The following is a 26,150-nucleotide window of genomic DNA, read 5'->3' as shown; positions in this document are numbered from 1 at the left end:
AATCATCTACTGGGATAGAAGTCAAGAGGGGTTACTTTTGGGGGTGAGAGCGGCTATGGAGGGGTGCATGAGGGGCTGCTGATGCTTTTTGGTGTGTGTGCTGTTTATGTGGGTAATGTTCACTTTGTATTTGAGCGGTACCCTTTTCATTTGTGCACCTTTTCGAATGTGTCTATTTCCTTATAAATGTTACCTCCCTTACAGGAATGAAGAAAAACCAAGCAGCTCTCCTTCCTCCCTCCTAAACTCCCCCCTTAAACAAGCCCTTCCCGGGATAGGACCAGGCAGGCTGAGGAGGCTAGAAACATCCCTGTGTGGTAGACTGGGGTTGGGGAGGTGGGTTTGGGGCTGGAGCCCAGAGACCTGATCCTGCCAGTCTTGATGTATTCCAGAGTTCCAGCCTGGTGCCCCACAGAGCAAAGCTGCCTGCTGGGTCAAGGAAGTGGCTGGAAATGAGGCCCAAGCATGTTACATGGGAAGGATGACAAGATACTCGCCAGCCAGGACTCATGTGCCTTCTTCCCCACCTGCTCACAGCCAAGCTGTCCAGGGAGAAGGTGGTGTATGGGCCCCCAGCCCGCCTCCACAGGCTGCTGGCCAACCTAGTGTAAATATTATTACACTCCTACGCATCTGAAGGACGTTAATTATTAAAACACATGCCACCCAGGGTAGTGCACTGTAATTAGGTTCAAATTAAATTAGCATCCTCTTGTAATTAGGACATCAATAACCACTCCTGAGGCACCAGCTTTCTAGCCCATCCCCATTGCTTCCCAATGTGGGCTAATGCAAAAAACGGGGTCCACTCTCTCCCCAGGACGCAAAAATAATCAAACCAATAAATAAAATGGAGGCAGTCACGGGAGCCCTTCTCTCCACTGCCCGCCTTCGCTACTAATCCTGTCCACCAGCAAGAGGAGGGAGATGAGGTCGCTGCGGAGGAGTCTCAGCCACCAATACTTCCCTGGTGGCTTTCTCAAGCCCTGGGCTCTGCTGCATCCACCCTCGGAGACCAGGAGACTCCTCAAGCTGCCCAGAGATAAGCGATGCCTTCCCACCATCTGCTAGCCCCAGCTCTTCTCCTTTCCTCTGGGAAACTTCCCAGCCACCTGGGCCAGGGCCTCTGTCCCTTAAAGTCCCAGGGCACCACCCACTGCTGTGGCTTGTTATAGATAGCATGGCATCTGCTGCCTCCTCGAGAGCCCAGAGAGACGACCTTGGCACTCACTGGACCCAACACTGTGCTTGGCACTATCTGGGTCTTAATCCCTGCTTGGAGGAAGCCTAAATGGATGGATAACAGGTGCTCAAGAGACTTCACTATTCAACAGGAAAGGTGGATGGAGAAGCAGAACCCACAATCCTGAGGCCAAGGTGCAAGTTTTATAACTCAGGGGGAGTGGGAGGAACCTGTGGAGAGCTTTTTCTGGCTACTGGTGCAAGGGCTGGTGCTGAGTGGACAGCTACAGATGAAAATAGAACATGCCAATGTGTGCGCACTCTGTGAGTGCCTCCTTCAAATCTGCACCCTTGGCGCATGGCTTGCCTCACCCTGGTCCCAGCCCTATCCAGGTCACACCTCAGGAACTTGGCAGATGTGATACCGAGAGAAACACCAAGTTGGGGTCAAAACCAGACAAGCTGCGGTAGCGCCTTCCTGCCTGGTGACTGATCTGACCTTTGTCTCAACCAGCCTTGGCAGAGAAAAAAATCAGAAGTGGGAAGGCTCAGGCATAATTTCAATTGGAAAACTAAGGAGGGTTTATCCTTGGGTGCAGATGTAACCAAGGCAACTGTGAAGACCGTGAGATGATTTCAGACCCTTTCACAAAAGAGCGGGCTGGCATCTTGCCCTCTGCCGATTGTGTTCACTGTGAATACACATCGCACCCTACCAGAAGCACCTTTGAGGTCAAGAAATAAGTGAGATGGGCATTCTCTTCTTGATGGATAAAAATAAAATCAGAGACCATGGTGAGAGTGTGCTTCTCTGCTGGGGGCGGGACAGCTTCTCCAGGAATGGGGATGATGAAGAGATTCACACCAAGTCATCATCCACACCCCTCCTGACTTCCTGGGCCCCCTAAGGGGCTGCATGTAGTCAAGGGAAGCACAGTTTACTGGACCATAAAGGGTCTGATTCAGACTGTATAAGCGCTTGTTCTGGCTAAGCCGGAGGCGCTGCAAGTAGAAACTGTGAGTCCCCAAGAGGACCAAGGGAAACTAGTGTTTCTGGAGTTGAACTGACTCAACATTTCTCCCCATGGCCCCTCCCTGGTTCTTCCTACCCTCACCTAACTATAGCGCACCTTGAGTATAAGCAGCACACATGAGAACCCCGTAAGAGCCCTGGCCAGAACAAGTGTGTGTTACGGCAAGACCTCCAGCTGAGGAATGAGATCCAGCCAGCCAGGCCCTACCACCTCCACTGACTGTCCCTGTAGCCCCCAAGATCAAAGGGTCAATTTTATATGGCAGCTTGGAGCATCACCCCAGATCAGAACGTTGGTGGGATGTGGGGCTGTCAGAAAGACGTGCCACCAAGTTTCACCAAAGTATGTGCCAGGGAGGGGCGGGGGCACACAGGTAATGCCGTCAGTGGAGGAATAATGAGGCGCTGGACACCATGGGCGTGGGGAGTGGTGACTCTCACACTTGACTTTCTCTCCCCGGGACTCCTGGCCTCACACCACCATGGCTCCTCCCTCATGGGCTACACGCAGCCTGAGGATTCTGAGCTCCAGGGCCAGTTCTACCTGAGGACTTTTGGGGAGAGCTTATCAAGTCAGACATGAGCAATGGCTAACCTGGAGCAGACAGGCCTCTCACCTGGGACCTGGGTCCCTCTTGGAGAAGCCGGCCCTCCTAGCTCTGTTCTCCAGAGAGGAACCAGGGGCCTGCGTTCTAACCCACTCTATCCCAGACACAGCAGGAATTAGGGAAATCACCTCATTGCTCTCAGCTGATTCCTTTTGAATCCTTTCTTGGGGATCTGGCAGGGTCTGCCTAAGGCCAGACCCAGCAATTCACAGTGGGTAAATTGTCCTGGGTGCTGCTGGCCAAGCTGCTGTAACTCTCTAAGGTCCTTGAAAACAGCCATGTGCAAGAAGTCAAAAAAGACCTGTAGCCTCCTGCATGATGGCCATGGTGCCAAGTGGTGCCCACTGGGTCCAGGAGTTGCTTGCTCAGACTCTGAAGATCTGCCTTGCTTTCCCCAGCTGGCTCTATTTCTAGGGAGAATGTCCAGGCATTTGGATGACTATCTTGGGGGTCATTCAAGTGTCCAGGTCTCCTCCTGGGTGAAGCTGCCAAGACTCCATGCTCTGGACCACACTGTGATCAATAAGGGCTGCAGACAGCACGTACTATTTTATTGGGCCTCAAAAGCTTTAAATACAGAATGGGCTGGCCAGAGCGAAGATGTGAACACACTGGCATTTGAGAATGGACGTATCAGAAAAATCACATAATCAACAGTTGGACAGAGAGCTGGGACGAGGGCAGTCTGGGATAGAGGCAGGTGCCAGCTGGCGGCCGGCCTGGGTGTTAGGATTACTCCCTCCACTAGGACATAGTCTTTGATGTTTCTTCCTGATTTGAGGACTTTTTTTTAAAAAAAAGCCCACAAACCTCCAAATAAAACCAACTGGCAGAGACTGTGGATAGCAGTGCCCATCATCCCAGAGGACAAGGGTCTGCCCCAGAAAGCCTTGGGGTCCCCACCCCGCAGCCCCGATGCCACCCCATGAGACATTTCCACACACTGAAGCAAAGCTGGACCCAATCTACAACCCCTCTCTGGGGTTTGGAGTTGAAAACACCCTCCCGGCAGAGGAAGAGGGACTGGCGTGAGCGGGGCTGGGGGCCAAACCCGATCCCCTCCTTAGCGGCTGTAGCCAAATTCGTCTGCATCATCAGCTCGAAAGTCTCCATAGCGCCACAGGTTCAGCTGTAAGAAAAAACAGACAATAGCTCTTCAGGGATATGGGACCCACCGGAACTCAGAGGGCCAAACCCCTCAACTCGGTACCCTCTGGGGGCTCCCAAGGTAAGAACTCACCCTGGCGCTCTTGGCTGACTCTTGGGCATTCAGGTATTCTGTGATCTGGAGGGACAAGAGAAGAAAGGGAGTGGTCAGAGTTGCCCTCAAATGATCAGCCAGCAGGACCCTGCAGAATGCTTAGGTAAGCGCCAGAGCTCTCCCTTGCTCAAGCCTGTCCAATGGAGCCTTAGTTCCCTCAGAGTAAAACGCAAAACACAATCAGATTAGTCTCCTGGCTTTTCCCTTAACTCTTCGCACTAGCTCTTCTGTCTGCCTGGAACGCTCCTCCGGTCACGTCCTCCTGGCTACCTCTCCCACCTGCTTCAGGTCTGTGGTAAAGTATCTCCTTCTTAATGAGGTCTCGGGCAACCCCATTTAAAATTACAACCTAGGCCAGGTGTGGTGGCTCATGCCTATAATTGCAGCACTTTGGGAGGCCAAGGCAGGAGGATCACTTGAGCCCAGGAGTTCAAGACCAGGCTGACCCCATCTCTATAAAAAAAAAAAAAAACTTAGCCAGGCATGGTGGCCCATGAATGTCTGTAGTCTCAGTACTTGGCAGGCTGAGGTGGGAGGATCACTTGGGCCAGGGAGTTGAAGGCTGCAGTGAGTCGTGATTCCGGCACTGTGCCATTGTACTCCAGACCTGGCCTCAAAAGAAACCAAACCAAACAAGAGCAATACAAATACAACCTTCGCCTCCTATTCCTGACTCCCTGGATTCCACTTCTATTTTTCACTGCAGTTATCATCTTCTAATATCCTATTTAATTTACTTATTATGTTCATTGTAATTGTTGTCTCCTCATGCTTGAATGTAAGCTTCTCAGGGCAGGGGTGCTGTTTCTTGCTCACTGATATACTGTAGGCCCTCAATAAATGTTTGCTGATAGAATGAATAAATAAATGAGCATGTTAGGTGTTTATCTCAGGGACTGCGGCAGAAGGAATTTTCTAGATAGCAGAGGCATTATGGGCAGTTTCATATGGGGTACAATAAGATATCCAATTCTATAGGGAGGCTGAAGCTGACCTCCTAGGAGCCATCTCCTAAGGAAAGTGGGGGTCTCTCCAGAGGGGCTTAGGGGTCGGGCTTCTCTTGAGACACAGTGGCAGTCCACAGGGGTGTCTTGTTCCAGTGAGTCATCAGCCTGCACAGCCACCGACACATTATGTGGGCTTGCGGTGCGGTGGGGAGAGAGGAAAGGCCGGGAGGGCTGGGAGAAGGGAGAGCAGTGGGTGAATGGAAGAGAGATGAAGAGGAGGAAAGTGTTTGGTTTTCATGCCCTGCCTTTCTTGCCCCTGTCTCTGAAGGAACATAGGGAGAAGCTGGCCACATCCTGCTGCCCTCTCATCACTTTCTGCTGGGAGACGGCAGCTCTGTCAGGGGCCTGAGCTTCCCCAAGTCTGGCCCTCTTGGATGGTTCGCTGATTCAGCCCAGCTGGGACGCAGGGCTGGTCTGCAATAGGGCCTCAGTGGCTGCTTGGTGAAAGGGTAGAGAGGGACTCAGAAATGTATAGTGTTGGGTGGAAGGGGCTGCCTTGTATCCAGAGCCCAAAGCTAATCACCAAAGGCTGCTCAGTGCAAGCTGTTTCTCAGGTACGAGCGCACTGATTGTCACGATCAGCCCTGAGAAGTGGCAAGGCAGCTAGTGCTCCCCTCACTTCATAAGCAGGGAGATGGGGCTCAGGAGGCTGGCTTCTCCTCTCAGAACAGTGGAGGCAGGACTCCAAGTCCAAGGGGCTTTCCAAATAGCCAGAGGGTTGTGTGGCAGAGTCTTTCTGGGCCCTTTGGTGCTGCCTCCTCGACAGCTCTGGCTCGGGGTGGCACTGGGTGTTAGGAGTTGGTTATTGACTTGGAAGCTGTCTGTTGGAGAGTGAGACTGGGAGAGCGGGAGGGACAGGCCTTGACCCTCTCCACATCGCCCCTGGCAAAGCTTTCTCGCCTGTCACCTGGGGGTACATGGGGAGGGAAGCTTTCCGCTCTAGTTTGCAGCTGCATTCTCAGCCAAACCCGCAGCCAATTAATTTGGGATGTAATTAGCTTTAAAACAAAAACAAAAAAACGCCAACAAACCCAAATCCATTATCTTTCCCCAGCAGGAACAGCAGGATGGTGGATTCCCTGCTCCCTTCCTGGCTTGTGGAACAGTCCCTTTCTCTGTGAGGGTGGTGGCGCAATGCTGGGGCCGCCTCTCCACATCACGTACCACTTTCTGGAACTGTTTCTCCTTGCGCACCTCCACCATGACCAGCCCTTCCTTCACCAAGCCCAGCCCCACATCGCCCTTGGAATCTGCAAACTGCAAGGTGACATGGGGGCAGCCGGCACTCAGGTGTTCCACGTTGAGCAGGCACTGAGTGTTCTGGATATCCCGAACTACGCTGTCCACGGCGTCCGTGCGGGCATCATCCTGGAGCAGAGACACACTCAGGTCAGAGCAAGCCAGAAAACAACCACTTGGGCCCCAGCTCCTGTCCATAGACTCCCAAGAAAGTCTGGCCAGCAGGGGCCTGTAATTTTCTCCCCAGAGAACCCTAGTGAGGTTGGCCAGGCACGGTGGCTCATGCCTGTAATCCCAGCACTTTGGGAGGCTGAGGTGGGTGGACCCCTTGAGGCCAGGAGTTGGCGACCAGCCTGGCCAACACAGTGAAACCCCATCTCTACCAAAAACACAAAAATTAGCTGGGCATGGGGTGCATGCCTGTAATCCCAGCTACTTGGGAAACTGCGGCACGAGAATCGCTTGAAGCTAGGAGGCGGAGGCTGCAGTGAGCCGAGATTGCGCCACTACACTCCTGCCTGGGTGACAGAGTGAGACTTGGCCTCAAAAAAATACCAAAAAAACAAAAAACACAAACCAGAAAGAACCCTAGGGAGGCAGAAACAGGCTCTGGATAGGAAGCCTTCCCCTTTTCTTTTCCTTGCCCTCAGCCAGAGACTATTTACAAGTGACCCCTTTCTTTCCTACCCTGTGCTCCCACCCACCTGCCCTGTGTCTCCGAGGAAAAGTGACTTCTTCCCACTCAAAGCTCACCTACACTTGGTGCCCTTTCACTTCCTTCCTCCAGCAGGACCTTGCTCCAGTGCACTATGCCCATGACATCCTGTGTCTCTGTCTTTTTTTTTTTTTAAGAGACAGGGACTAGGCCAGGTGTGGTGGCTCATGCCTGTAATCCCAGCACTTTGGGAGGCCGAGGTGGGTGGGTGACCTGAGGTCAGGAGTTCAAGACCAGCCTGGCCAACATGGTGAAACCCTGTCTCTACTGAAAATACAAAAATTAGCTGGGCGTGGTGGCGGGCACTTATAATCCCAGCTACTCGGAAGGCTGAGGTGGGAGAATCGCTTCAACCTGGGAGGGAGAGGTTGCAGTGAACCGAGATTGTGCCACTGCACTCTAGCCTGGGCGACAAAGCAAGAATTCATCTCAAAAAAAAAAAAAAAAAAAAAAAAGAGATAGGGACTGGCCAGAGTGCAGTGGTGCCATCATCTCACTGCAACCTTGAACTTGTGGGCTCGAGCGATCCTCTCACCACAGTCTCCTGAATAGCTGGGACTAGCTGGGAGTACAGGCGTGTGCCACCATACCCAGCTATTTTTTTTTTAGAGACAGGGTCTTGCTATGTTGCCCAGGGTGGTTTTGAACACCTGGGCTCAAGCAGTCCTCCCTGCTTGGCCTCCTATGCTGGGATTACAGGCGTGAGCCACTGCACCTGACTCCACATGTCTGTCTTCACCGACGTGTTTTGTGATACCTGCCTTCAGCATTTTCTGTTGCATCTCTCCTGACCTTCAGCAACTTTGTGAAAAGGTAAAGAGTAAATTTGCTTATTCTTCATTTGCACCCTTTATCTGGTGACAGTGCCAACCATGGTGATCACGCAGCTCTCACTCCAGGTACCAGGCACCTTCTCAAAGCTAAAGCCAAGGGCAGCCCCTGGGAAGCCTCAACCTGCCTGAGCTCCCGGGGGATCTGGACATTGTAGACTGGCTTTCTGTTTCTGGGGATAGAGGGTATCCACGACCCTCAGCATGGGTTCTCTCCTTTCTGGCTGCATATGCTGCCTCTGGGCTCCTGTTCTCAGATGGCAGGACCCCAGCACTTCCTAACACTCTCTCTCCTCCCCATCACACCTTCCACATACTCAATCTGGGCAATCTTGTACACCGCATGGTTTTAACTACACAGACCCATAAATTCCAGGTCTCATCTCACTCCCCAACTGAAAACTGTAAGGCTGCCTGGAGGTCCCACTGCCCAAATTCGCTCCTTCTCATTCTTCTTGGCCAACAGCAACACATCCACACATAAGAAACCCAGCACCACCTTTGTCTCTAGCCTGGCCTGTTACAATTGTCTCCCACCCATTCATTCTAGTCCCTCTGTTCACTGTGCCATCAGAACTAACTTTCAGAAACACACTGGACCATGTCACACTTCTCCTAGAAATGGTGCCACATTCCTCCTGCCTATACAGCACAAAGAATAAACTCCTTGCCAGGGTAGACAAGCCCACAACACTAAGCCCTTTCCCGTCTCACCTCCTGCCACCGCCTGATCACCTCCTGCCACTGCCCAAAAGCCCCCTGGGATCCAGCTGTGGTGGTCTAGTCTTTGTCCAAATGCACCCTGGCCTACCTGCTTCTATGAACTAGCTGGAATGCTCTAATACTACCTCCTCGGTGGCATCTTCCTCAACTTCCCATCTCTTGAGTACTATTACTAAGAGACCGTCATAGTTTCCATCTTCTCCTGTCAGCCCATGAGGGCTGCAGCAGCGGCTAAGTGTCAGTGGACAGTCCCCTTTGGAAGGAGGAAGACTCCAGACTCACATCTTGGGGCACCTGGATGAAGGCGAAGGCATACTCCGTGGCTTGAGCTGGCAGCACCCGAGTGCTGAAGGCAGGTGATAGGGTACCCAGGCGGGTGGATGGCAGGACCTCTCTCTGCAGAGGAAGCAGCAGGCCAACATGTCACATACTCGCTGCCCCCTTGCTCTCTCACAGGACAGCTCTCTGTGGCCAGGCCTCTGGGAATGCTAACTCTGGGCCACCCTGTTCATCCCATGACTTGGTTCCACTTTGCAATGTACAAAGGCTTCCCAGTGGGTGAAGCCTGGAGAGAACGTGCCCTGCTGGTCCAGCAGTAGATGGGGAGCTGTGGCTCATACCCTCACTCTGGGCCTGGTGCTGGCACACCTAGTGGTTCCCATGAAAACAATCGCAGTATAACTGGACTCTAATCGCTTTTCCATTTCCTCCCAATGCCCTTCTGTCTGTGACATGGGTTCCCTGATTACGTTCCCACAGGCCAGGAGGTGCTCCAGCTGCTGGCTAGGGGAGCACACCAAGACAAGTATCCCTGTGGTCACCGGGCCTGCCTGTGGTTCCGGCCCAGGCATCTGGGTTCACCCTTGTCTGGCAGGACCTCTTCCTTTGTGTATTCCCAGGAGATGGGTTGGGAGCATGGCCCAACTCTGGGCTCTCTACTAACAGATCCTCAGTCCTAGTACTTGAGGAAGGCATGGGAGGTACGCAGACAAGCAGAGCCATGACTCGGGAGCGTCACCCTCCTGAATGACAGTTTTCTCACCAGCTGGCTGCTGTTCCTCAAGAGAACCTCCCAGGAGTTGTCAACAGACTCCCAGGCCCAGCCAGAGAAATTTTTCTCCCAAGGGTGCCAGTCAGTCACTGTTACCTTGTGACTGTCCCTTCCCAGCAAGCCTGAGTTTGGGGATGTGCCGGGGATTAGCGCATGGAACAAACACCCAGTTTGGCTTGAACACCAGGAACTGTGGGTGTAAAGGCCCTCCATGTGCTACAGAGGCCCTGCCCCCATTCTGCAGAGACGTCAGGCAGAAGAGGAACTGTGGGTGTGGCTGGACACTCATCCGTGGGGTCTGGATGCGGGACCTATCAGTGCTTGCAGCCACTGGTCATAGACCCCAGTTTTGCCAGGTCACTGAGGGGGCCTGGCCTGTTACACGCACAGCAGAGATGCCCCAATGCTCATTGTTCTATTGGTAAGCTCAGAGGGACCTTGGAGAGATCAGATGGATTTGACTCGGGGGCTGCTGTGTTTGATAGCCCCTCCAACACTCTGGTCCCCAACACTCACGTTGCCGTAGTCAATGTAGAAGACATGTATTTTGGCAGGAGACTCGACTTTCTCTACTCGGGCACGGTACCTGCAATGGCATCATGGGCAGAGCTCAAGAGACAGCCCTGAGGACTCTGGGCTCCCAAAGCCTCAGCAATGGCAGGGCAGGGGCAAAGCATTTCCCTGCCTGGGTTCAACGGGTGTCACAGGGGACAGTAACTGCACTCCATCTAGGCCCAGCCTCGGCCACTGTGGTCACCACCTAATGGAATCAGAGCATAGCTGGGAGCAGAAGAGGGAGAAAGGAGCATGTGGAGCAGATTAATGTGTCCTTGGGGCATAAAGCAACAAGACTAATGACTAGATTGATGTCTGCTGTTTAAACCCAGTGCACTAAACAGCAGCTGTAATTAGCCAGCAGATCTGTCTGGGAGGCCGCAGCAGGGAACATATCCAAGTCACTTCGTCACCCTGGGAAGGCCATGGGCCCTCCCTTGGTAGATTACACATCAGCGACCTTCTTCCGGCCTGTGAGCACTGCTGCTCATGTCCTAGACAGCCGGGGAAGAGGGTCGGGCAGCTGGTTTAGGCTTACTGTAGCCCAGCCTCTACCTCAGCCCCCTGTAACATCATTCTTCCTGGGTGGGGTGAGGGGTGTGCTGGACAGCCTGGCCGGCTGGCCAGCCAGCCAGCCAGCAAGGGCTCCCACCCTGGAATCCCCCAGGAGACAAGGAAGGAGCCACTTTGTCTGGCTGGACTGCAGGGGTGCACAGGCCAGAGTGAGGCCCCAGATGGGCTGTGGGCAATGAAGAGGGACACCCAGGAGAGCTGCTAGGGGCCATCATTAACCAGCTGGGGAAACCAGACTGCTAAGGCAACACCCGAGGCCTGAGGACAGCCCTGCTATCGTTCCTGCTCAAGATTCTGCCTTGCTTTTCCAAGTGGCTTACCATTCTCCATCTACAAATTTGGCAATGCAGAACTCTCCCCTGCGGGGGGCATAGGAGCCCTCTACAGGGGGGTGACTGGCAATGTCATTGCGCATGTTCTCCATCAGCTTCTCCAACTGGGTGCCTGCCAGGGAGGAAGAGCACAGTGAGACCTGGGTGCTGGGTTCCTCGACGGCTCAGCAGGGTTTTTCTGGGAGTGGTTGGGGAGGGAGCTCAATGTAAAATTCTGGGGGGCACTGCAGCACTGGCTCTGTCCCCAACCCATGCGGGGAAGCCCTCTTGGTCCCCACTCCAGAGGTTTCATGCCATCTGCCTTCAGAAGTGGGACTGGTGACTTGCTGACATGTTGGGCCTTAAAGGCACACACAGCCTTGCCATCTCAGCTCTCCAGTCTGCTGGCCCAGGGTGTGGGAGCCCTTGGGATGTGCCTGAGCTTTGATTAAGGAGGTGGAGAAAGAAAGTAGACAGGGAGCAAGGACAATGCCAAACAGCCTCCTCCAGGGTGAGAGCTGGCCAGCCCGTACCCCATTGCTGCAAGGCCAGCTCCTGGCCTGGGCCACAGAGGTGGTAACTGACAGAAGCCACTGTCCACTGCCTTTCAGGGGGCAAAAGTAGGGATGAAGGATGGGCCCCACACCACCGTGGAAAAGGCCCCAGAATTGAAGCCATGGAAGATGGGGGAGGAATTCTTGGATCAGGGCCTAGAGCCTCAGTATTATTCAAACTTGGCCCCTCTGACCCTTGTCACCCTGCAAGAAACATGCTGAACAGGACTTCCAGTGCTGCTGGGCTGGGGCTGTACTGTCCCACCCTGCTACTCAGGGCCCCTGCGCCACAGGAGGAGGGATTCCCTGCCTTGTCTTTCCCTAAGCACTCTGACCTTGGGTCAGTGGTCCTGCTGCTTATTTGCTGCTTTTGCCTGTTTTAGCAACACCCAGGGCCTACTCAGTTTCTCTCCCTGGCTCCTTGTAGAATTCTCCCACCCTGACTCTGGGAGGCATCAGTCCCTTCTGGCCCTGATTCTAGCTCAGTCTCAGACCTTTTTTGCCCCTTCCATCTCAGAAGCAAGGAGGGTGACTGTGGATCTGTGGTCTAAGTGTGGGGCTCCTCTCTTTATCTTCAGGGCCCAAGGCAGTGCTGTAAGGAGGGCGCAACATATGTCTGTTGTTACACTTGCCACAGTCAGCCTTATAAGTTCCCTGCTACTATACTGTGAGCTCCTTCAGGGCATAGAGCATAGCTCACTTCTTTCTGTTTACTTGCACAAAGCCTGGTAGAATCCCCAATGCATGCAGGGTGCTTAATAATTCAGCTGCATTGAAAACAAACTCTGCATAAGCATGCAGGGATGTTATGTCCACTCTTAGGCTGCTGCAGAGGCCGCTGGTCCTGCATCCACACGACAGAGGCCTGAAGGTAGCAGCCGCCCCTCTCCCTACCCAGTGGTCAGCCCTCTATAATTCTCTTTAGACAGTGCTCCTTGCCATAGACAGTGAAATTCCAGGGATTAAGAAGCCTTGACAGACAGCTTCCTCCCTAACTTGGTCTACTTTCATTTTTTTGCTCCAAGGCAACAGAAGCAGGACTTTGCCTCCTGCCAACAGGCAAAGCCCTCTGGGAGGTCCTTACAGAGCCTCACTGGTCATTTGCAGCTAATGGCAATGTTTTCGTCAGATCCCTCTTGAAGACAGACTCTAATTGAAAGAAGGGAGACAGGGTGAGAGGATGCCACCCAAGAGGGGATGAAAGGTTTCAGCAGAGAGGGGGCTGTGGATCCTGAGGTTCATCTCCATGGATACCATGGAGCCACCAGAGGGCAGGGGCCTTCCTCTCTGGAGCCCACCACAAATCCCCAGGTGGCCTGCCAGGAAGGGCCTCACTCCCTTCTCTTCCAGCATTCTAAGGACACATGGTTTTCTCTTTTCTCTTGTTTTCTGCCTCAGATTTCTGCTCTCTAAGACTTCAGGGGCTTGTTCTGAGTCAAGGCGGGTCCTTCCCAGCAGGACCCAGAGGCTGAGTAGAGCCTGCCTGGGAGTGATCGCATCCTTTTGCTCAAGTTCTCTGGGGGGCTGGCGGGGATTTTGGGGTGGTGGATTCTAGCTGGTTCCTCTGCCCAGGAACGGCTCTTGTTCCCACTGAGACCACCACTACAAGACTCCTTCCCTGTCACATGACCCAGCCCTAGAGGCTGGCCACCGCCCCGGTTCATTCAGGCAACTGCTGGAGCAGCTTTCAGCAGGACTGTGGCTGACCTCAAGAGAACCTAATCCCGCAGGCTCGTGGGCTCCATCTCTACCCCTCCCCCTCGCGTTTTTCCTTTTTCAAGCACAGCCAGCCCAGGGCCAGGAATGGTCAAGTTTTTCCTGGTGAAATGACACTGCCACAAAGGCAGCTGCCTGGGAAACAGCATTAGAGGGAAGTGGCTGAGACGGGGCTGGAGCGGACCTGGGGTGGGCTGAGGAGGCTGGGCAGAGCTGTGTCCTGCCATCTGGGGGACTGCCCAAGTGCTGCTGACACTTCCAGCCCCCTCTGTCCACCTCTGCCTACCATGATTTGTTTCCTGGGATCCAGAGGCAGCTCTAAGAGCTTTTCCTTCCGCTCCAAACTCAACTGTTTCCCTGCACAGGGTGGCCATGAGAAAAGGGAGGTCAGGGTGGAAAGCGTAAGCGGTTGGAGGTGTAGTCGGGCTAGCGGCTGCCAGAGCTCTCTCCTGCCCTTTGGCCTCCAGAAACCCCAGGTCTCTGCCCAGGGGACCCTGGCCACAGTGCACACCACTCAGGACGGAAGGAGGAGAAGGTCCTTCAGAGACTGCCCGGGGATGTCTTCCCCTAGAGCGCTGCCTGTTTCCATGGAAACTGGCTATCACTCAGGGCTATGTTAACCTCTAGAGAAGGAGAAACCCCAGCAGAGACAAACCCAGCACCACTCCTTGCTCCCCCAGAGGGAAAGGGGCTGAGCAATGCCTGGCTGGTGCCTGACAGATTCTGGGGGCTACAAATCATCCTGCCCAGCATAGCCAGGGGTATGTAGGAACAAACAATCACCTAAGAGACTCAGAGCTCCACCCAGATAAACCTGGTTATCTCACCTGCGTCCAGAGGACCTGTCCGGCAGCACCTCCACGCCTAAGCCCAAGCCAGGGCTCATGTGAAGGCTCCTGAAGTAACTCCAAGCCCAGAGGAGCAGTGGGACAAGGCAGGGAGACAGGGGCGGCAATGTGAGCTCTTCAGGGGAGGCTCCTGGACTGCCTACGCATTGTTCCTCCCACCCACTGGGCAGAGGCCCCCTACCCCCAGACAGCGCCAGCTGGACCAAGCCAGGAACCACGAGCCAGCGGCCTGAGCACTCACCGGTCTCCACATCCTGCACGTAGAAGTGCAGGTCATCAGTGATCTCGGTCACAAACACGGGCTTGTAGCTAGCAGATCGCTCCTTCTCCTCCAGCACTGGCATCACCTCCTCCACGGGCTGCTCCTCATAGTGGGCCCAGACCTGCACGTTCAGTCGGCAGAGGTGAGAAGAGGGCGAGGAAGTGAAGTCATAAAAGACACTGGGAGGCCAGGCATGGTGGCTCATGCCTGTAATCCCAGCACTTTGGGAGGCCGAGGCGGGTGGATCACGAGGTTAGGAGTTCAAGACCAGACTGGCCAATATGGTGAAACTCTATCTCTACTAAAAATACAAAAAACTAGCTGGGTGCGATGGTGGGCGCCTGTAATCCCAGCTACTTGGGAGGCTGAGGCAGGAGAATCGCTTGAACCTGGGAGGCACGGGTTGCGGTGAGCCAAGATCATGCCACTGCACTCCAGCCTGGGCGACAGTGCAAGACTCCGTCTCAAAAAAGAAGAAAAAAAAAAGACACTGGGAAAGGGGTTTCGGGCAAATGGGATCGGCCCTGGGCGAGTGACTGTGGGGCACTCGATTCACACCAGGCTGAGCCCCTGAAGCCCTCTATCTCAGAGGGGAAAGGTGGGTTCTCTAAAGTTCTGATCTAGCAGTTCTCAAATTCTGGCAGGCATCAGAACCAACAAGGGAATTTATTAAAAATGCAGGCCCCAGATCCCACCCCAGGCCTACCAAATTACAATCTGTTCTGAGCATCCCAGAGAGTAAAAAAGAGCAAAACCAGATCCCAGGCTATCTCATGCACGTCCGAGTGTGAGAGCCCTGCTTTCATGAACTCTTTGGCTCTGGGCTCCTCCCACCCGCACCTCTCTTGCTCCAGCTCCCCATCTCCCTTCCCCGTGGCACTCTGCAGGGCACTCTGAATTCTGCAGGACCTCCTGCTGTCACAGGGCTCCTGGTGCTCCTGAAGCAGTCCAAGCCACAGCCCTAGGCTGGGGAAGAGCTCACCAAGAATGCTTCTGCTCAGCAACTTTCCCTTTCTCCATCCTCCTCACCTCCAGCAGGTTGCTCTGACCTCAGCCCAGAAGCTGGGCCATGCGCTCTCCACCCCTCCCTCTCTCCCTTCCTTCCCCAAGCCCTGTGCTGTCAGGGCTGCAGTGGCTCAGAAGCTGATTTGACGCGACAGCGTGTCAAGTCCAATCCTGCAGCCAGGAGATTATCCAAATGGTGAGGTCTGTCAGAGAAGGGGAGGGAGGTGGCTTTCCAGCTGAGCAGCAGGAAGGGTGGGTGGGAGAGTGCAGAGAATGGATCACGCGTGGGGTCCCACAGACACACACAGGAATAAGGATGATTAAAAGTATTTGCCCAAAACTTCTGTGCTTATTAGGTGCCAGGTACCATTCTAAACATTCTCCAAATATTAATTCATTTAGTCCTTACAACAACCCTTTGAGTAGGTCTTGGTATTATCCCTGTTTTACAAATGGGAAAACTGAGGTACACAGGCTTGCAGCTAGAAGTAGTGAAATCAGAATTCAAACATAGGCAGCCTGGCACTACAGCTCTTCCAGGGGCATTTTGGCATTGACTAGGTATCCCTGAGAAAACACCACCAACCAGGAGGAAAAAGCTGTTTGTTGGTGGGGGGTGGGGAGGGAGATGAGGACTTATGTCCCTGTTGTTTTTGAACTTGCCATTTGACATTGGTCAAACTTTTCTGGGTCCCCTTTCTTCTCTCTCAGCTGAAATGCAGATTCCTCAGGAGCTTCAGGACACAGCAGAAAGGCAGGAATGCTGGAATTCTGGAACCACCTTGGGTCAACCCAGACCCCACACTTCTGCCTTTAACGCGGCCTGAGCGTGTGTTCTTCCACTAGAAGGAGCGGCTATGGGGGAATGACTGAGACATCTCCCAGGCCCAAGCTTTCCACCATCCTACATCAAGCAGTGCCTTCTATGGCTGGGCTTGTGGGCCCCTGGTATGGGGTCTGGCCTCCTACCCAAATAGTTCCTGACCCCTTCTCACCTTCCAGGCTCCTGATACCCTAACACCTGTCCCCATCACCAGAGACCTCTGTACACACTGCTGCTTCTAGTCCCCTAAGCCCTGGCTGGCCAGAGGGGAGGAGGCAGGCAGCAGGACTTTAACCCACAGCTTTGCCTCTAGTCAGGACAGAGGCCCTAATCCCTCAAGGGCCTTCCTGCCCATGTGGGGAAGTGGGTATCTAGCTTGTGGGCTTCCCTGTGAAAGGGCCAGGGGATAGCCACAAATGCTTCTGATGCCAAGCCTATGTCCTGATGGGCCTGAGGCTCTTGCCCTGGGCCTCCAGAGCTGGAAGTTCCCTGGTATCTACTTAACCAGTCACTCCTATTGACACCTGGGCTCCCAGCCCTTCTGGGACGCTTGCAGCTCTGAGGATCAGTGGGACTCACTCGGCCTCAGAGATGAGACTGTCAGCACTACCTTAAGTGAACTGGGATGGAGCCCTCCTGACCCAGGAGTCTGCTCCCTCATTCCTACCAGCAGGCACCCCTGCAGTCCCGAATCCCTCAGCACGTCCTCTGCTCTGCATCCCATGCAGGTGCTCTTCCCTCTTCCTGCCAGCTCCCTCCTTTCCCGGCACTGAGCTTGTTAACAGAGACCAGCATTCTGTGCTGGTTCCTGAGTGGGCCATGGCCCCTGAGCCTGCAAGCTGTTGAGGGCTCCCATCCTAGCCCCACCCTGCTCCTTTGGCTTGGGGGAAGGCGGCCCCTCAGCAGTGTTGATGAATTCGGAACACACTGACAGAAACTGCTAAAGACTCCTCAAGTAAAAGTGCCTTGGGTGACAGCATCAGGTGTCCTCCTTGGGGAGAGTGGGGTGGAGCTTCTTTCCCAGCAGGCTCAGGTGGGCAGCAGGTGTGAGGTCACGGAAGATGCAAACCAAAGCCTTGGGGATGGCCCTCAGCCCCCAGCACTAGGGCCAGTCCTGTAACAAGGTGCCACAGCTCACTTCGTGGTGGGTGGGGTGGTGCACACTGCCACCTGAATTGAGAAGACAGCAGAAGCAAGGTGTCTCCATACACAAAGTGGCTGGCACTTGAGGTTGCCAAGAAGCATACAGAGGGTAGGAGAGAGACAGCTGTCTCCTCAGATAAAGGAACTGTGTTTCTAGGAGAGGCTGACCTTTGGCCCTTCAGGCAGTGCAGCCATGACGGTTCTCTCTTTCCCTGTGGGGATGGAGGTGACCAGCTGTTCCTTGGGACTTGCAGCCACATGGGCAAGCTGGTCCATGCAGGCTGGCCAGGTGGCACCTTGGTGGGAAGGAGTCAGTCAGCTGGGACAGGCGTGGTTGCCCTTGTCCCCATCCTTAGAACAAGCGTGCATTTGGCTCAGGCTGCCCTTCTGCAGAGCTGGGGTGCATGGAGGAGACACACTCACTGGCAAGACACCTGCCAGACCCAGCCACTTTCCACAGCCATCCTCAGCCCCTCACAGCTCAGATTTCCCATAAGAAGCTGGTTTCTGGGAATCCCCATTGTAGATGCTCCTCTTCCTGGACCTCTGGGGAGATGACAAGGAAAACTCCAGAAGAAACAGTAGTTGTACACTCAGACACAGAAAATTAGTGCTGTATGGCTCTACCCCAGCCTCTTGAAAGATGGAGGAGCTGGGGAAGAGCCTCTATGGCCAAAGAGCTGGGCAGAGAACAGGGGTCCTGAGCTTGACCTAAGCAGCAGGGCCCAGGAATGCTGGGAGAGCCAACCACAGGACAGTCTGCCCTTCTCATGGACCACCTCTAAGCATGTGGAGAGGCTGTTACTAAGCCTGGTATTGTGGAGAGGCTGTCCCAGCTGACTGATGCCAGGGTTTGTGGTCAGGTGGGGGAAGTGTCCCTCCAGGCCAAGGCCAGGGTGGAGCTCTGCCCCTAGTGGGGCACTGCTGGTACCCCCCGTGGCCCCAGCTACAGAGCAAGACTGGGAAGGGTGGATGGAGGCCCCTCCTGCCTGTTCATCTGCTCCAGGCTGCTCTGCCATGCAAGTTCCTGTCTTGCTCGGGTCCCCTCTACACTTTGGGGCTCCTTGTGTTCTGTTGCTGCGGCCACCCTGAGAGAAAGAGCCCATCAAGCCAGGCACAGACCAGGCAGGTCAGGAATGGAGGCTGTCTCTCCTGTCCTCTCCCCGCCCTGGCTCTCTCTCTTCCCTGCATTTCCTCCTCAGGGAATCCCAGGTCCTTCTCTTGGCAGGTGATGAGGACTGTGGACAGAGAATCCACTGGCTGGAGTCTTTCCTTTCTAAATCCTGTTTAACATTGCTGCTTGCAAGGCTCCAGGGGTGGGGCTGGCGAGGGGCCAAGGTGGCAGAGGCCTTTAGGCCTGCAGCAGGGAAGCCAAGCTCAATAAAAGCCAATCGATGGCCAATCCAGCCCTGTGCAGGGCCCTGCTGAGCACGTGTGTGAGATGGGGTTAAGGAGGGGGGACAGGCATCTGCCATCTGTGGTTCCCTCCTTGGTCCTCAGGTCTGCCCGGGGCTGCTGAGGAGGAAGTGGGGGTTACCTCCTGCCAAGGGAGTGGAGAGCCCTATCGGCCTCTTCACTGAGGAGGCATCCACAGGGCACAGGGAGGAATTACACTCAGCAGGGAGGCAGTTAAGCCTTCGTAGCTGGGAAACCAGCATTCTCAGGTTCCCCCAGACAGACACACTCACGAATGCATGCACACACAATCACACTCCCTAAAGCCTTCTGCACTTCCTGGTCTCACAGAATCCCTCAGCATTACCTTTCCTTGGTTAGCTACAGGCACAAACATTCCTGCATCCTGATGCTAACAGGATCTTGTAACCACTGTCTCTTGACAGGTAAGGCAGCCCTTGTGGGATCGAGTGGGACAAGGCTGGGTACACCCCAGATACTCAGGTTACTGTCCCCCAGCCGGCCACCAGATGCTCTTATTAGGGTCCAGCCAACTCTTAGAGCTGCTACAAAGCTCTGCTAGTGCTGCTCCTGGGAAACAGTCCCTCCAGGAGGAAGAAAGCCAGCCTCGGTTCCTCAGGATCCTTGACGAGCAGACTGGGATTTGCAGGAGAGGGACCCAGGAGGCGGCAGGCCCTAGCACTGAGAGTTGTGCACTGCATTTTAATTGGACTGGAATAAAAACACGCAGGCCGTGTAAGTAATTAATCACTGGTAATTACTCCTCAGCGTCATCAAGTGGCACCAGCAAAATGGTGACTTGGGCTCTTTCAGACAAACCCACTGTGCAGTAAATAACGATGCTGAGTTCAGCACAGCCCCTGGCAGGGAACCCACCCTTCCATCTCAGGCCAGAGTCCCCTCCCTGTGCTCCCCTGGGTTCCTCTAGAGTCTCTACTCTTAGAGGGTAGAGGATCGCCCAGCTCTGAAAAGGTGGCTTCCAGGTTCACTGCTGAAAAGCCAGGAAGCAGGGCAAGGACGAAGATGCTTTTGGCCTCTGGGCGTTAGACTCTGGGGCTTGCCGCTCTACCCCCAGCTGCTAACTCTTCTGTGAAAGTGCCAACCTTTAAACAGGAGGCCCCAGCACTGCCCCTCCCCCCCCTCCCTGCAGCAGGCAGAGGACATGGGGGTGGCAGTCTTAAGTTCAGCTGTCACAAGCAGGAAATCCAGGAAGAAGCCGTGTGACTCCTTTCCTGTAGGAGCTGAGGCTGCCTGCTTCCCCCTCATTCTGGGAGGAGGAGGCTGGATGTGAGCAGGAGGTGGGAATCTCCTCTGAGGTCTGATGGTGGCTGCCTCCTGCAGGGCACTGACCGTCCCTTTCATCTGTGCTAGCTTTGTGGTCCACCTTTCCCTGGAGTCTTTCCACCTCCACTCTCCTCTACCACCAAGGGGCTGGTTGCCTGCCCCAATCCCCAGGGAAAGGGAAGAATAGATAGAGAGAGACCCAGGAGGACAGTCCCAAGGGGACAAGAGATGCCCTGAATGAGGAGGCAGCTGCTTGGGGCTGGTGAAGAATCTGGTGCTTGTGGGGCCTCAAAGCCCCCGACTCTTTTTGGCAGGTGTCCGGGCCTTAGCTCTGGGAAGTGAGTTTTGAGCCAGATGGCTGCCCCATGGGGAAGGAAGCATTTATTCCTGGAACAAATTTATGGCTCAGCACGGCTGTCCCACGAATCCTCCTCAAGCTCAGAGAAGCCCTGACAAATTGGTGGCCAGCTGATTTATCCCCATTATCAGGGCCGGGCTATAAGTCAAAAGCAACAGGCTGGGTGAGCCCGGCTCCCACCTCCAAATCACTGCATTCCTCAATTGTCAATTGGTTTCCAAAAGCCACTTTCCACCCCATCCCCCTTGTCTCTTCAATGCGGTGCCCACAGAGACTGATGGGCTATAAATCTCTTGTCCTAACAGCTAGAAGCCTCTCCTAGGGTTGTTTCCCCACAGGGCAATGTGAAGGAAATTCAGATGTGGGCTTGGGCCGCCCAGTCCTGAGGGCACTGACAGAGAAGGGTCAGGGCTGGGGAGGGCTGGGGAGGGAGGGGCGCCCCGGGCATTTTGTCCCATGGCTCCACAGTCACCTAGACAGATTTCTGCTTCAGGACCACCTGAGCAGGCCTGGGATCACTGATGACATTCTGGGCTGGCAGCCCAGGCCCACCTCAGGTCTGCAACAGGCTGTGGCCGAGGACACCTCAGCTGGCAGCCTCTCCTCGCCTGTGTGTGGCCTTGGTGTGGGGTCTGAGACCAACACCTTCCTGGGCTACTCTGTGGGGATGAGAGAACTTCCTCCTGTTCTCTGGAGGCAGCAGCATTAGTGTGTGAGGAGGACGGGAGGACAGGGAGAGCACAGCTGGGCTGCCACGTGTACCTTCTCTTTCTTCTGCTTTGCGGCCTCCTCGGCAGACAGCAGGGACTTGTAGTAGGAGCTGCGTTCGGCGGTGAAGTGGACCTTGGAGAGCGCGTGCTCCACCAGCAGGACGGACAGGTTGGCACCGTCGATGTGCAGCCAGCCGATAAAGTTGCCAGCCTTGTCCATGCTCTCCACCTCCACCTCCACCTGGGACAGAGAGACAGGCGTAAGCCTGTGGGGGCCAGGCCTGAGTGTGCAGGGGCTGTGCCTGTGAGGAGGACAGCAGCACCGAAGCCTTGGGCTCACAGGCCTTGGCAGCCGCTGCCAACCTCTGGGAACCCCTAGAACCCTTCAATTTCAGCCTCTCACGGGAACAGACACACCCCAAAACTCGACTCTCTTCTCAGAGCCCCTTCCCCTCCTTGCGGCAGAAAGCTACCGGGGCAAACGGGATTCTCCTTAACCTGAGAGAGAGAGAGAGAGAGCGCAGCTGAAGGTCAGGAGCAAGTGAAGAAGCAGGCAGAGGTCTTGGTGCCTCCCACTCTTCAGCACCCTCCCCAGCTCTGTGCTAGAAGACAGGCAGGTCCTTAGGGAGCGAGGCAACCCCTGGGGAGAGGGAGGCTGCTTTTCCTGGTAGAGCTGAATGAATTCGTGTCTAATGAAGGTAATTAAAGTGGTTGCATGAAAAGCAGGAGAGGAGAGGGGGAGAGGACAGGAGAGGCAGAAAGACGTGGGCAGGAAATGCATCAGCGCAAGGGCAGTGAGTGACAATCCCGCAGAAGGAGTGGCCAGAAGGGTGTGGGCTGTGGCTGAAACCCCAGAGCCCTCAAGGAACCTCCACGGGCCTCAAGGCCTCCTCCACTGACTGTCTCATCCCGAGGACCCAGGATACCAGACCTAGCACTGACTGCTTTTCTAAAAGGGCAGCCTCAGGATCGTGGCCCTCGTGGTAGCTGATCTGCTCCCACATCGTGAAGGCCACGGCCCAGGATAATTTCCTTCTTTGATTTTCTCCTGACCTCTTTCTTTCCCTGCTAAAGGGGCCTATAAATGTCTTTGCTGCCAAATGTAAAAACTTGTATTAATTTAAATGCCTTCAAGCTCGATTAAGCAATAAAATGAATGTCTAAATACCTGGGAATTCTCGAGGTTGGAGCTGGAGCTAGTGACAGAAGGTTAGAAGGGATGAGGGATACTGGGTGACATGCCTCCCCAGAAGGACAAGGAGGTGGTCTGGGTGTGCAGAGAGAAGGTAGTGGGGAGGAAAACAGGCAGGGCCCGAGAGGCAGGACCCTCGCTTCCTCCCATCCTTGAATACCCTCTGCGTCCTTGAGGCCCACATTTGATCCTTCAAGAGGAAATGCAGGTTCAATGACAACTGAAGTTGGAGTGTGGTATAGAAGGGGATGTGTGGAGTCTATTAGAGTTATTAACGAAAAAGAGATAATGGAGAACATATAGGTCCAGTCCATGTTGATTCTGTAGGTGGCACTGGAGAAATGTAGCTATTAAGGGACAGAGCTGAGAGCAGAATCCAGGTTTCCCCAATGCCTTCTCTACACTGCCTCCTGGCAGAAAAGACCCTGCCCCTCCCTAATACCCCCTTTCCACAGCCTTCTGTTTCAGGAGCAGCCCTTCCTTCCACTGCCATACCTCTGCCCCCTCCACCATCCAGGACCGTGGGACCCTGCAGCTCACTAGTAGAGCCTGGGCGTAAGTGCTGGCCCCAATTCTGGGCTGGGCTGACCCAGTGCCTGAATTCACGACAGAGTCCAGTGTCTGTGGGTGTTAAAACCAGTTTCTCCTATCTCTAATTTTGGCAACTAACCTGCTGAAGGACCTACTCTTGTAGGAGAGAAGGGCAGGTGGGCAAAATCTGAGGTTGCTCAGGTTTCAACACCTTGGATCCACCTTGCAAATGCCCAGGGCGCTGGAACAAAGGAGAAGCTTGGCCACTGGAAGACTGAGCGCCTCCTCCAGTGGGAGGCCAGGAATGGGGAACAGACTGTCATGCCTGCAGGGGCTGGGGGAGGTGGCGGGGGTAGTGTGGTAGGGGTGGACAAGACCTGTGAGGGGCAAAATGATACATGAGAAGACTGTCTCTTGCTCATCTTAACTTGCCAAGCTTTATCAAACATGCTAAGGTCAAGAAGCAGCAGGTCCTAGAGGAATTCTGGGGAAGCTGAAGGAAGAACAGAGAGGTTGCTTGCCTTGTGTTTAGGGGTTCCTGGACACATGTCTGGGCAAAAGCAAATGAGGCTGGTACAGTTCCCAGCCAACACTGAGCCCAGGCCCACATCAGTTTCCGCATTCCCTGACCTCTCGTCTTCCACAATTTTAGTAGCCAAGTGTCCTTTCCCTAAAACCAAGGATGTCTGCCCTGCTTGGACACAAGGCCTCTCTCCAGGCCTGGCAGGCCACTAGACAGCTTGTGGTGGGCCAGTGTGGCTCTTAGCACTGGGTTGCTGGGGTTGGTGCAAGAATGTCAGAGATACACTGCAGAGGCAACCAACCAGGCACGCACAGTTGCTGTCTATCCTGTGAGATGCCAATGCTCAGACCCCAACCCACATGGCAAACCCCACATTCACACCTCGCTCTCTGAGGCTGCAATCCACATGCTCGCCTTTCTCCAGGGCTTACATGAGAAGGAACCCAGCAATGAGCAGCCACACCTGGGGCCAACACTGCAGGGTGCAGCCGGGCTCTCCTGCGCAGGTGAGCACCAACTTCACACTTAACCAGCCTGTCGCCTGCAATCGATATGCTAACTTGGGCTTGACAAGTCCCTGGGCCCAGCCAGCCGCAGATGAAAGAAATCTCTGGCCTTGGGCACAGTGCTGCCACCGAATCCATCCTGGGTTGTAGATGGCGATAAAGCTGTGGCCCATGGGGCTCTGTTCCCTTTTATTACAGCTGCCACAGCCACAGTAATTTCTCAATCAAACAAAGGCACTTGGGGAAGGTGGGCTGGCTCCTCTCTAGCCAAACCCCACGCGGTGTCTGTCCTTCTCCACAAACCTCAGCCTGGACGAGGCTGTGGAATTCGGTGTGACGCTTCTCTAACTCTGGGAGAATTACGGAGATTGAAAGCAGAGGTTTAAGCAGGTTGTATGTGTGTGATCATCCTTTGATGTTTCTCTTTTACATTGACTGCCAGGAAGCTATGACTTAACTGTAACATTATGTGGGTCTATGTTTGTACAAGTATTATTTCTTTGTTCAACTCAAGGATTCAAATTTCTCTGACATCTTCTCTTAATTAAAAGATAGACACAGAGATATATACATACAGTTCAATTTTGTTATTTATGGTAATTTTGTTCTATAGAGAGAATTTGCAAATATTGAACCATTGCTCCTAGGGGAAATGCAGGTTTGGGTTCCTGTGAGCCTCTGGTCACAGTATTTTCATCAAATCAATAAATAACCTTGTTCTGTGTTTCTGTTTAAAGACACCTTGTCTAATATGTGTTGCTGGCTCATTAACACTGAACTCATGGCCAACAGCACAATGACTCATGCCTGAATGAAGCTTATCTAACACACGTATCTTCTCCATAAGGCACATCCTAGTATTTCTGCACTCAGGAACACTAGACAGCACTTCAGCTCTATGCTGGGGGCCGTTTAAGACTGTGAAACCACCAACAAAAAGCATGAAAAATGCAATAACATGATGCTAAATAGATTGTGAGAAGGACACTTGTTTATATCATCAGAGCTGAAACAAGAAGGCAGAGTGTTGTCTTGTTCTACCCTGTTCCACCTAAAATGGAAATGTGCCCCGCCAGATGACTCAATTTTTTTTGTCACTCTGTGCATGTCCACAAATGACTGCAAAAGTACCATGAGTATTGATTTTGGGGTTACAAAAATAGATTTTGGTGAATTTGCAAATATGTAACCGGTGAATAATGAAGATCGACTGTATATTGTATAGACACATAGAGTTAATTCCCACAAGTTGCCTCAAACTGGAGACTATAAAGAGACATGTCTCACAAGTTGCCTCAAACAGAAGACACGTTAGGGGAGGCTCATTCCTGTAAATAGTCAAGAAATTTCTTCTTGTCCAACTGGCTACTGCAAGCATTAAATGAGATCCTACTGGTGGAGTGTTGTGTAATTTGCAAACTGCTATAACATAGCCACTCATCTCTTGGGCATCTTGGAGTGTTTCAGGAAGAGCTCTGGACTCAATAGCTTCCACAGGAGGCCTCCTATAATGGCAGGTGACTTTAGGCCTTAGGTGACTTAGGTGACTACCACAGGCTGCTAGAAGGCTGGGAGCAGGCTTCGTATGAGAGCATGCACTGGCGTGCACATGTGGGTGGATATGGCCTTGAGGGCACCAGAGTATGTGTGTGCATGTACACAAGCAGCATGGGCGAGGGACAGATGAGGGCTCTCCTCTTGATTCCCCTCTACTTAGTGCCCATGCTGAAGCTGAGACCTAGGAAGACACATGGTTCTGGGGGAGGGGGGTACCTCCCGAGAGACTATAAGAAGGGGCAGGTGGTGCCACACTGAGGAAGGGGCTTGGTGGTAACTGGTTAAGAAGCGAACAGCCTAGAGGCTTGAAGGTCAATGTGACCTTCAGATGTTGACAGCCATTGCAGTCTGCCTCACTTGCAGCCCTGCTGGTCTGCCAGCATCTCTTGCTCTCTGCTCTTGATGCTGGCAGAGTGGGTGGGGATTTTGAGGTTGCTGAATACCTGGACTGCATCTTTGCCCACTTCAATGCCACTTTCTCTGGGAAGGCTTCCCTGATCCCTGGCCTACCATGAATCATCCTCTGAATGCCTATGGGTTCACCCTCCCTTTGGCACTTGTGGGGCAGTGTACAGCATGGAGGTTATAAGTGTGGACTCTGGCTCCAGACAACCTAGACCTGCATGAATTCTGG

The 26,150-nt window shown here is 53.8% G+C and overlaps 1 protein-coding gene across 1 annotated transcript in view; it reads right to left on the bottom strand.

The window, feature by feature from the left end:
• Positions 1–3,353: 3,353 nt before the first annotated feature.
• The window catches only part of SND1 (staphylococcal nuclease and tudor domain containing 1), a 436,722-nt gene continuing 413,925 nt past the window's right edge, over positions 3,354–26,150 (bottom strand). Inside the window, exons 17-24 of the mRNA XM_003806046.5 lie at positions 21,260–21,448; positions 14,448–14,589; positions 11,098–11,221; positions 10,166–10,235; positions 8,881–8,994; positions 6,256–6,459; positions 4,064–4,108; positions 3,354–3,952 (exon numbers count right to left, since the gene is read on the bottom strand). Of these exons, the coding sequence (XP_003806094.1) occupies positions 3,887–3,952; positions 4,064–4,108; positions 6,256–6,459; positions 8,881–8,994; positions 10,166–10,235; positions 11,098–11,221; positions 14,448–14,589; positions 21,260–21,448 (954 nt within the window). The 3' untranslated portion in view covers positions 3,354–3,886. The remainder of the gene's footprint in view (positions 3,953–4,063; positions 4,109–6,255; positions 6,460–8,880; positions 8,995–10,165; positions 10,236–11,097; positions 11,222–14,447; positions 14,590–21,259; positions 21,449–26,150) is intronic.

The sequence above is a fragment of the Pan paniscus genome, chromosome 6, assembly GCF_029289425.2.
Source record: "Pan paniscus chromosome 6, NHGRI_mPanPan1-v2.0_pri, whole genome shotgun sequence".
Taxonomy (NCBI): Eukaryota; Metazoa; Chordata; class Mammalia; order Primates; family Hominidae; genus Pan; species Pan paniscus.
The sequence above is the reverse complement of the archived record's forward strand: the minus strand, read 5'-3'. Positions and strand labels throughout refer to the sequence as shown.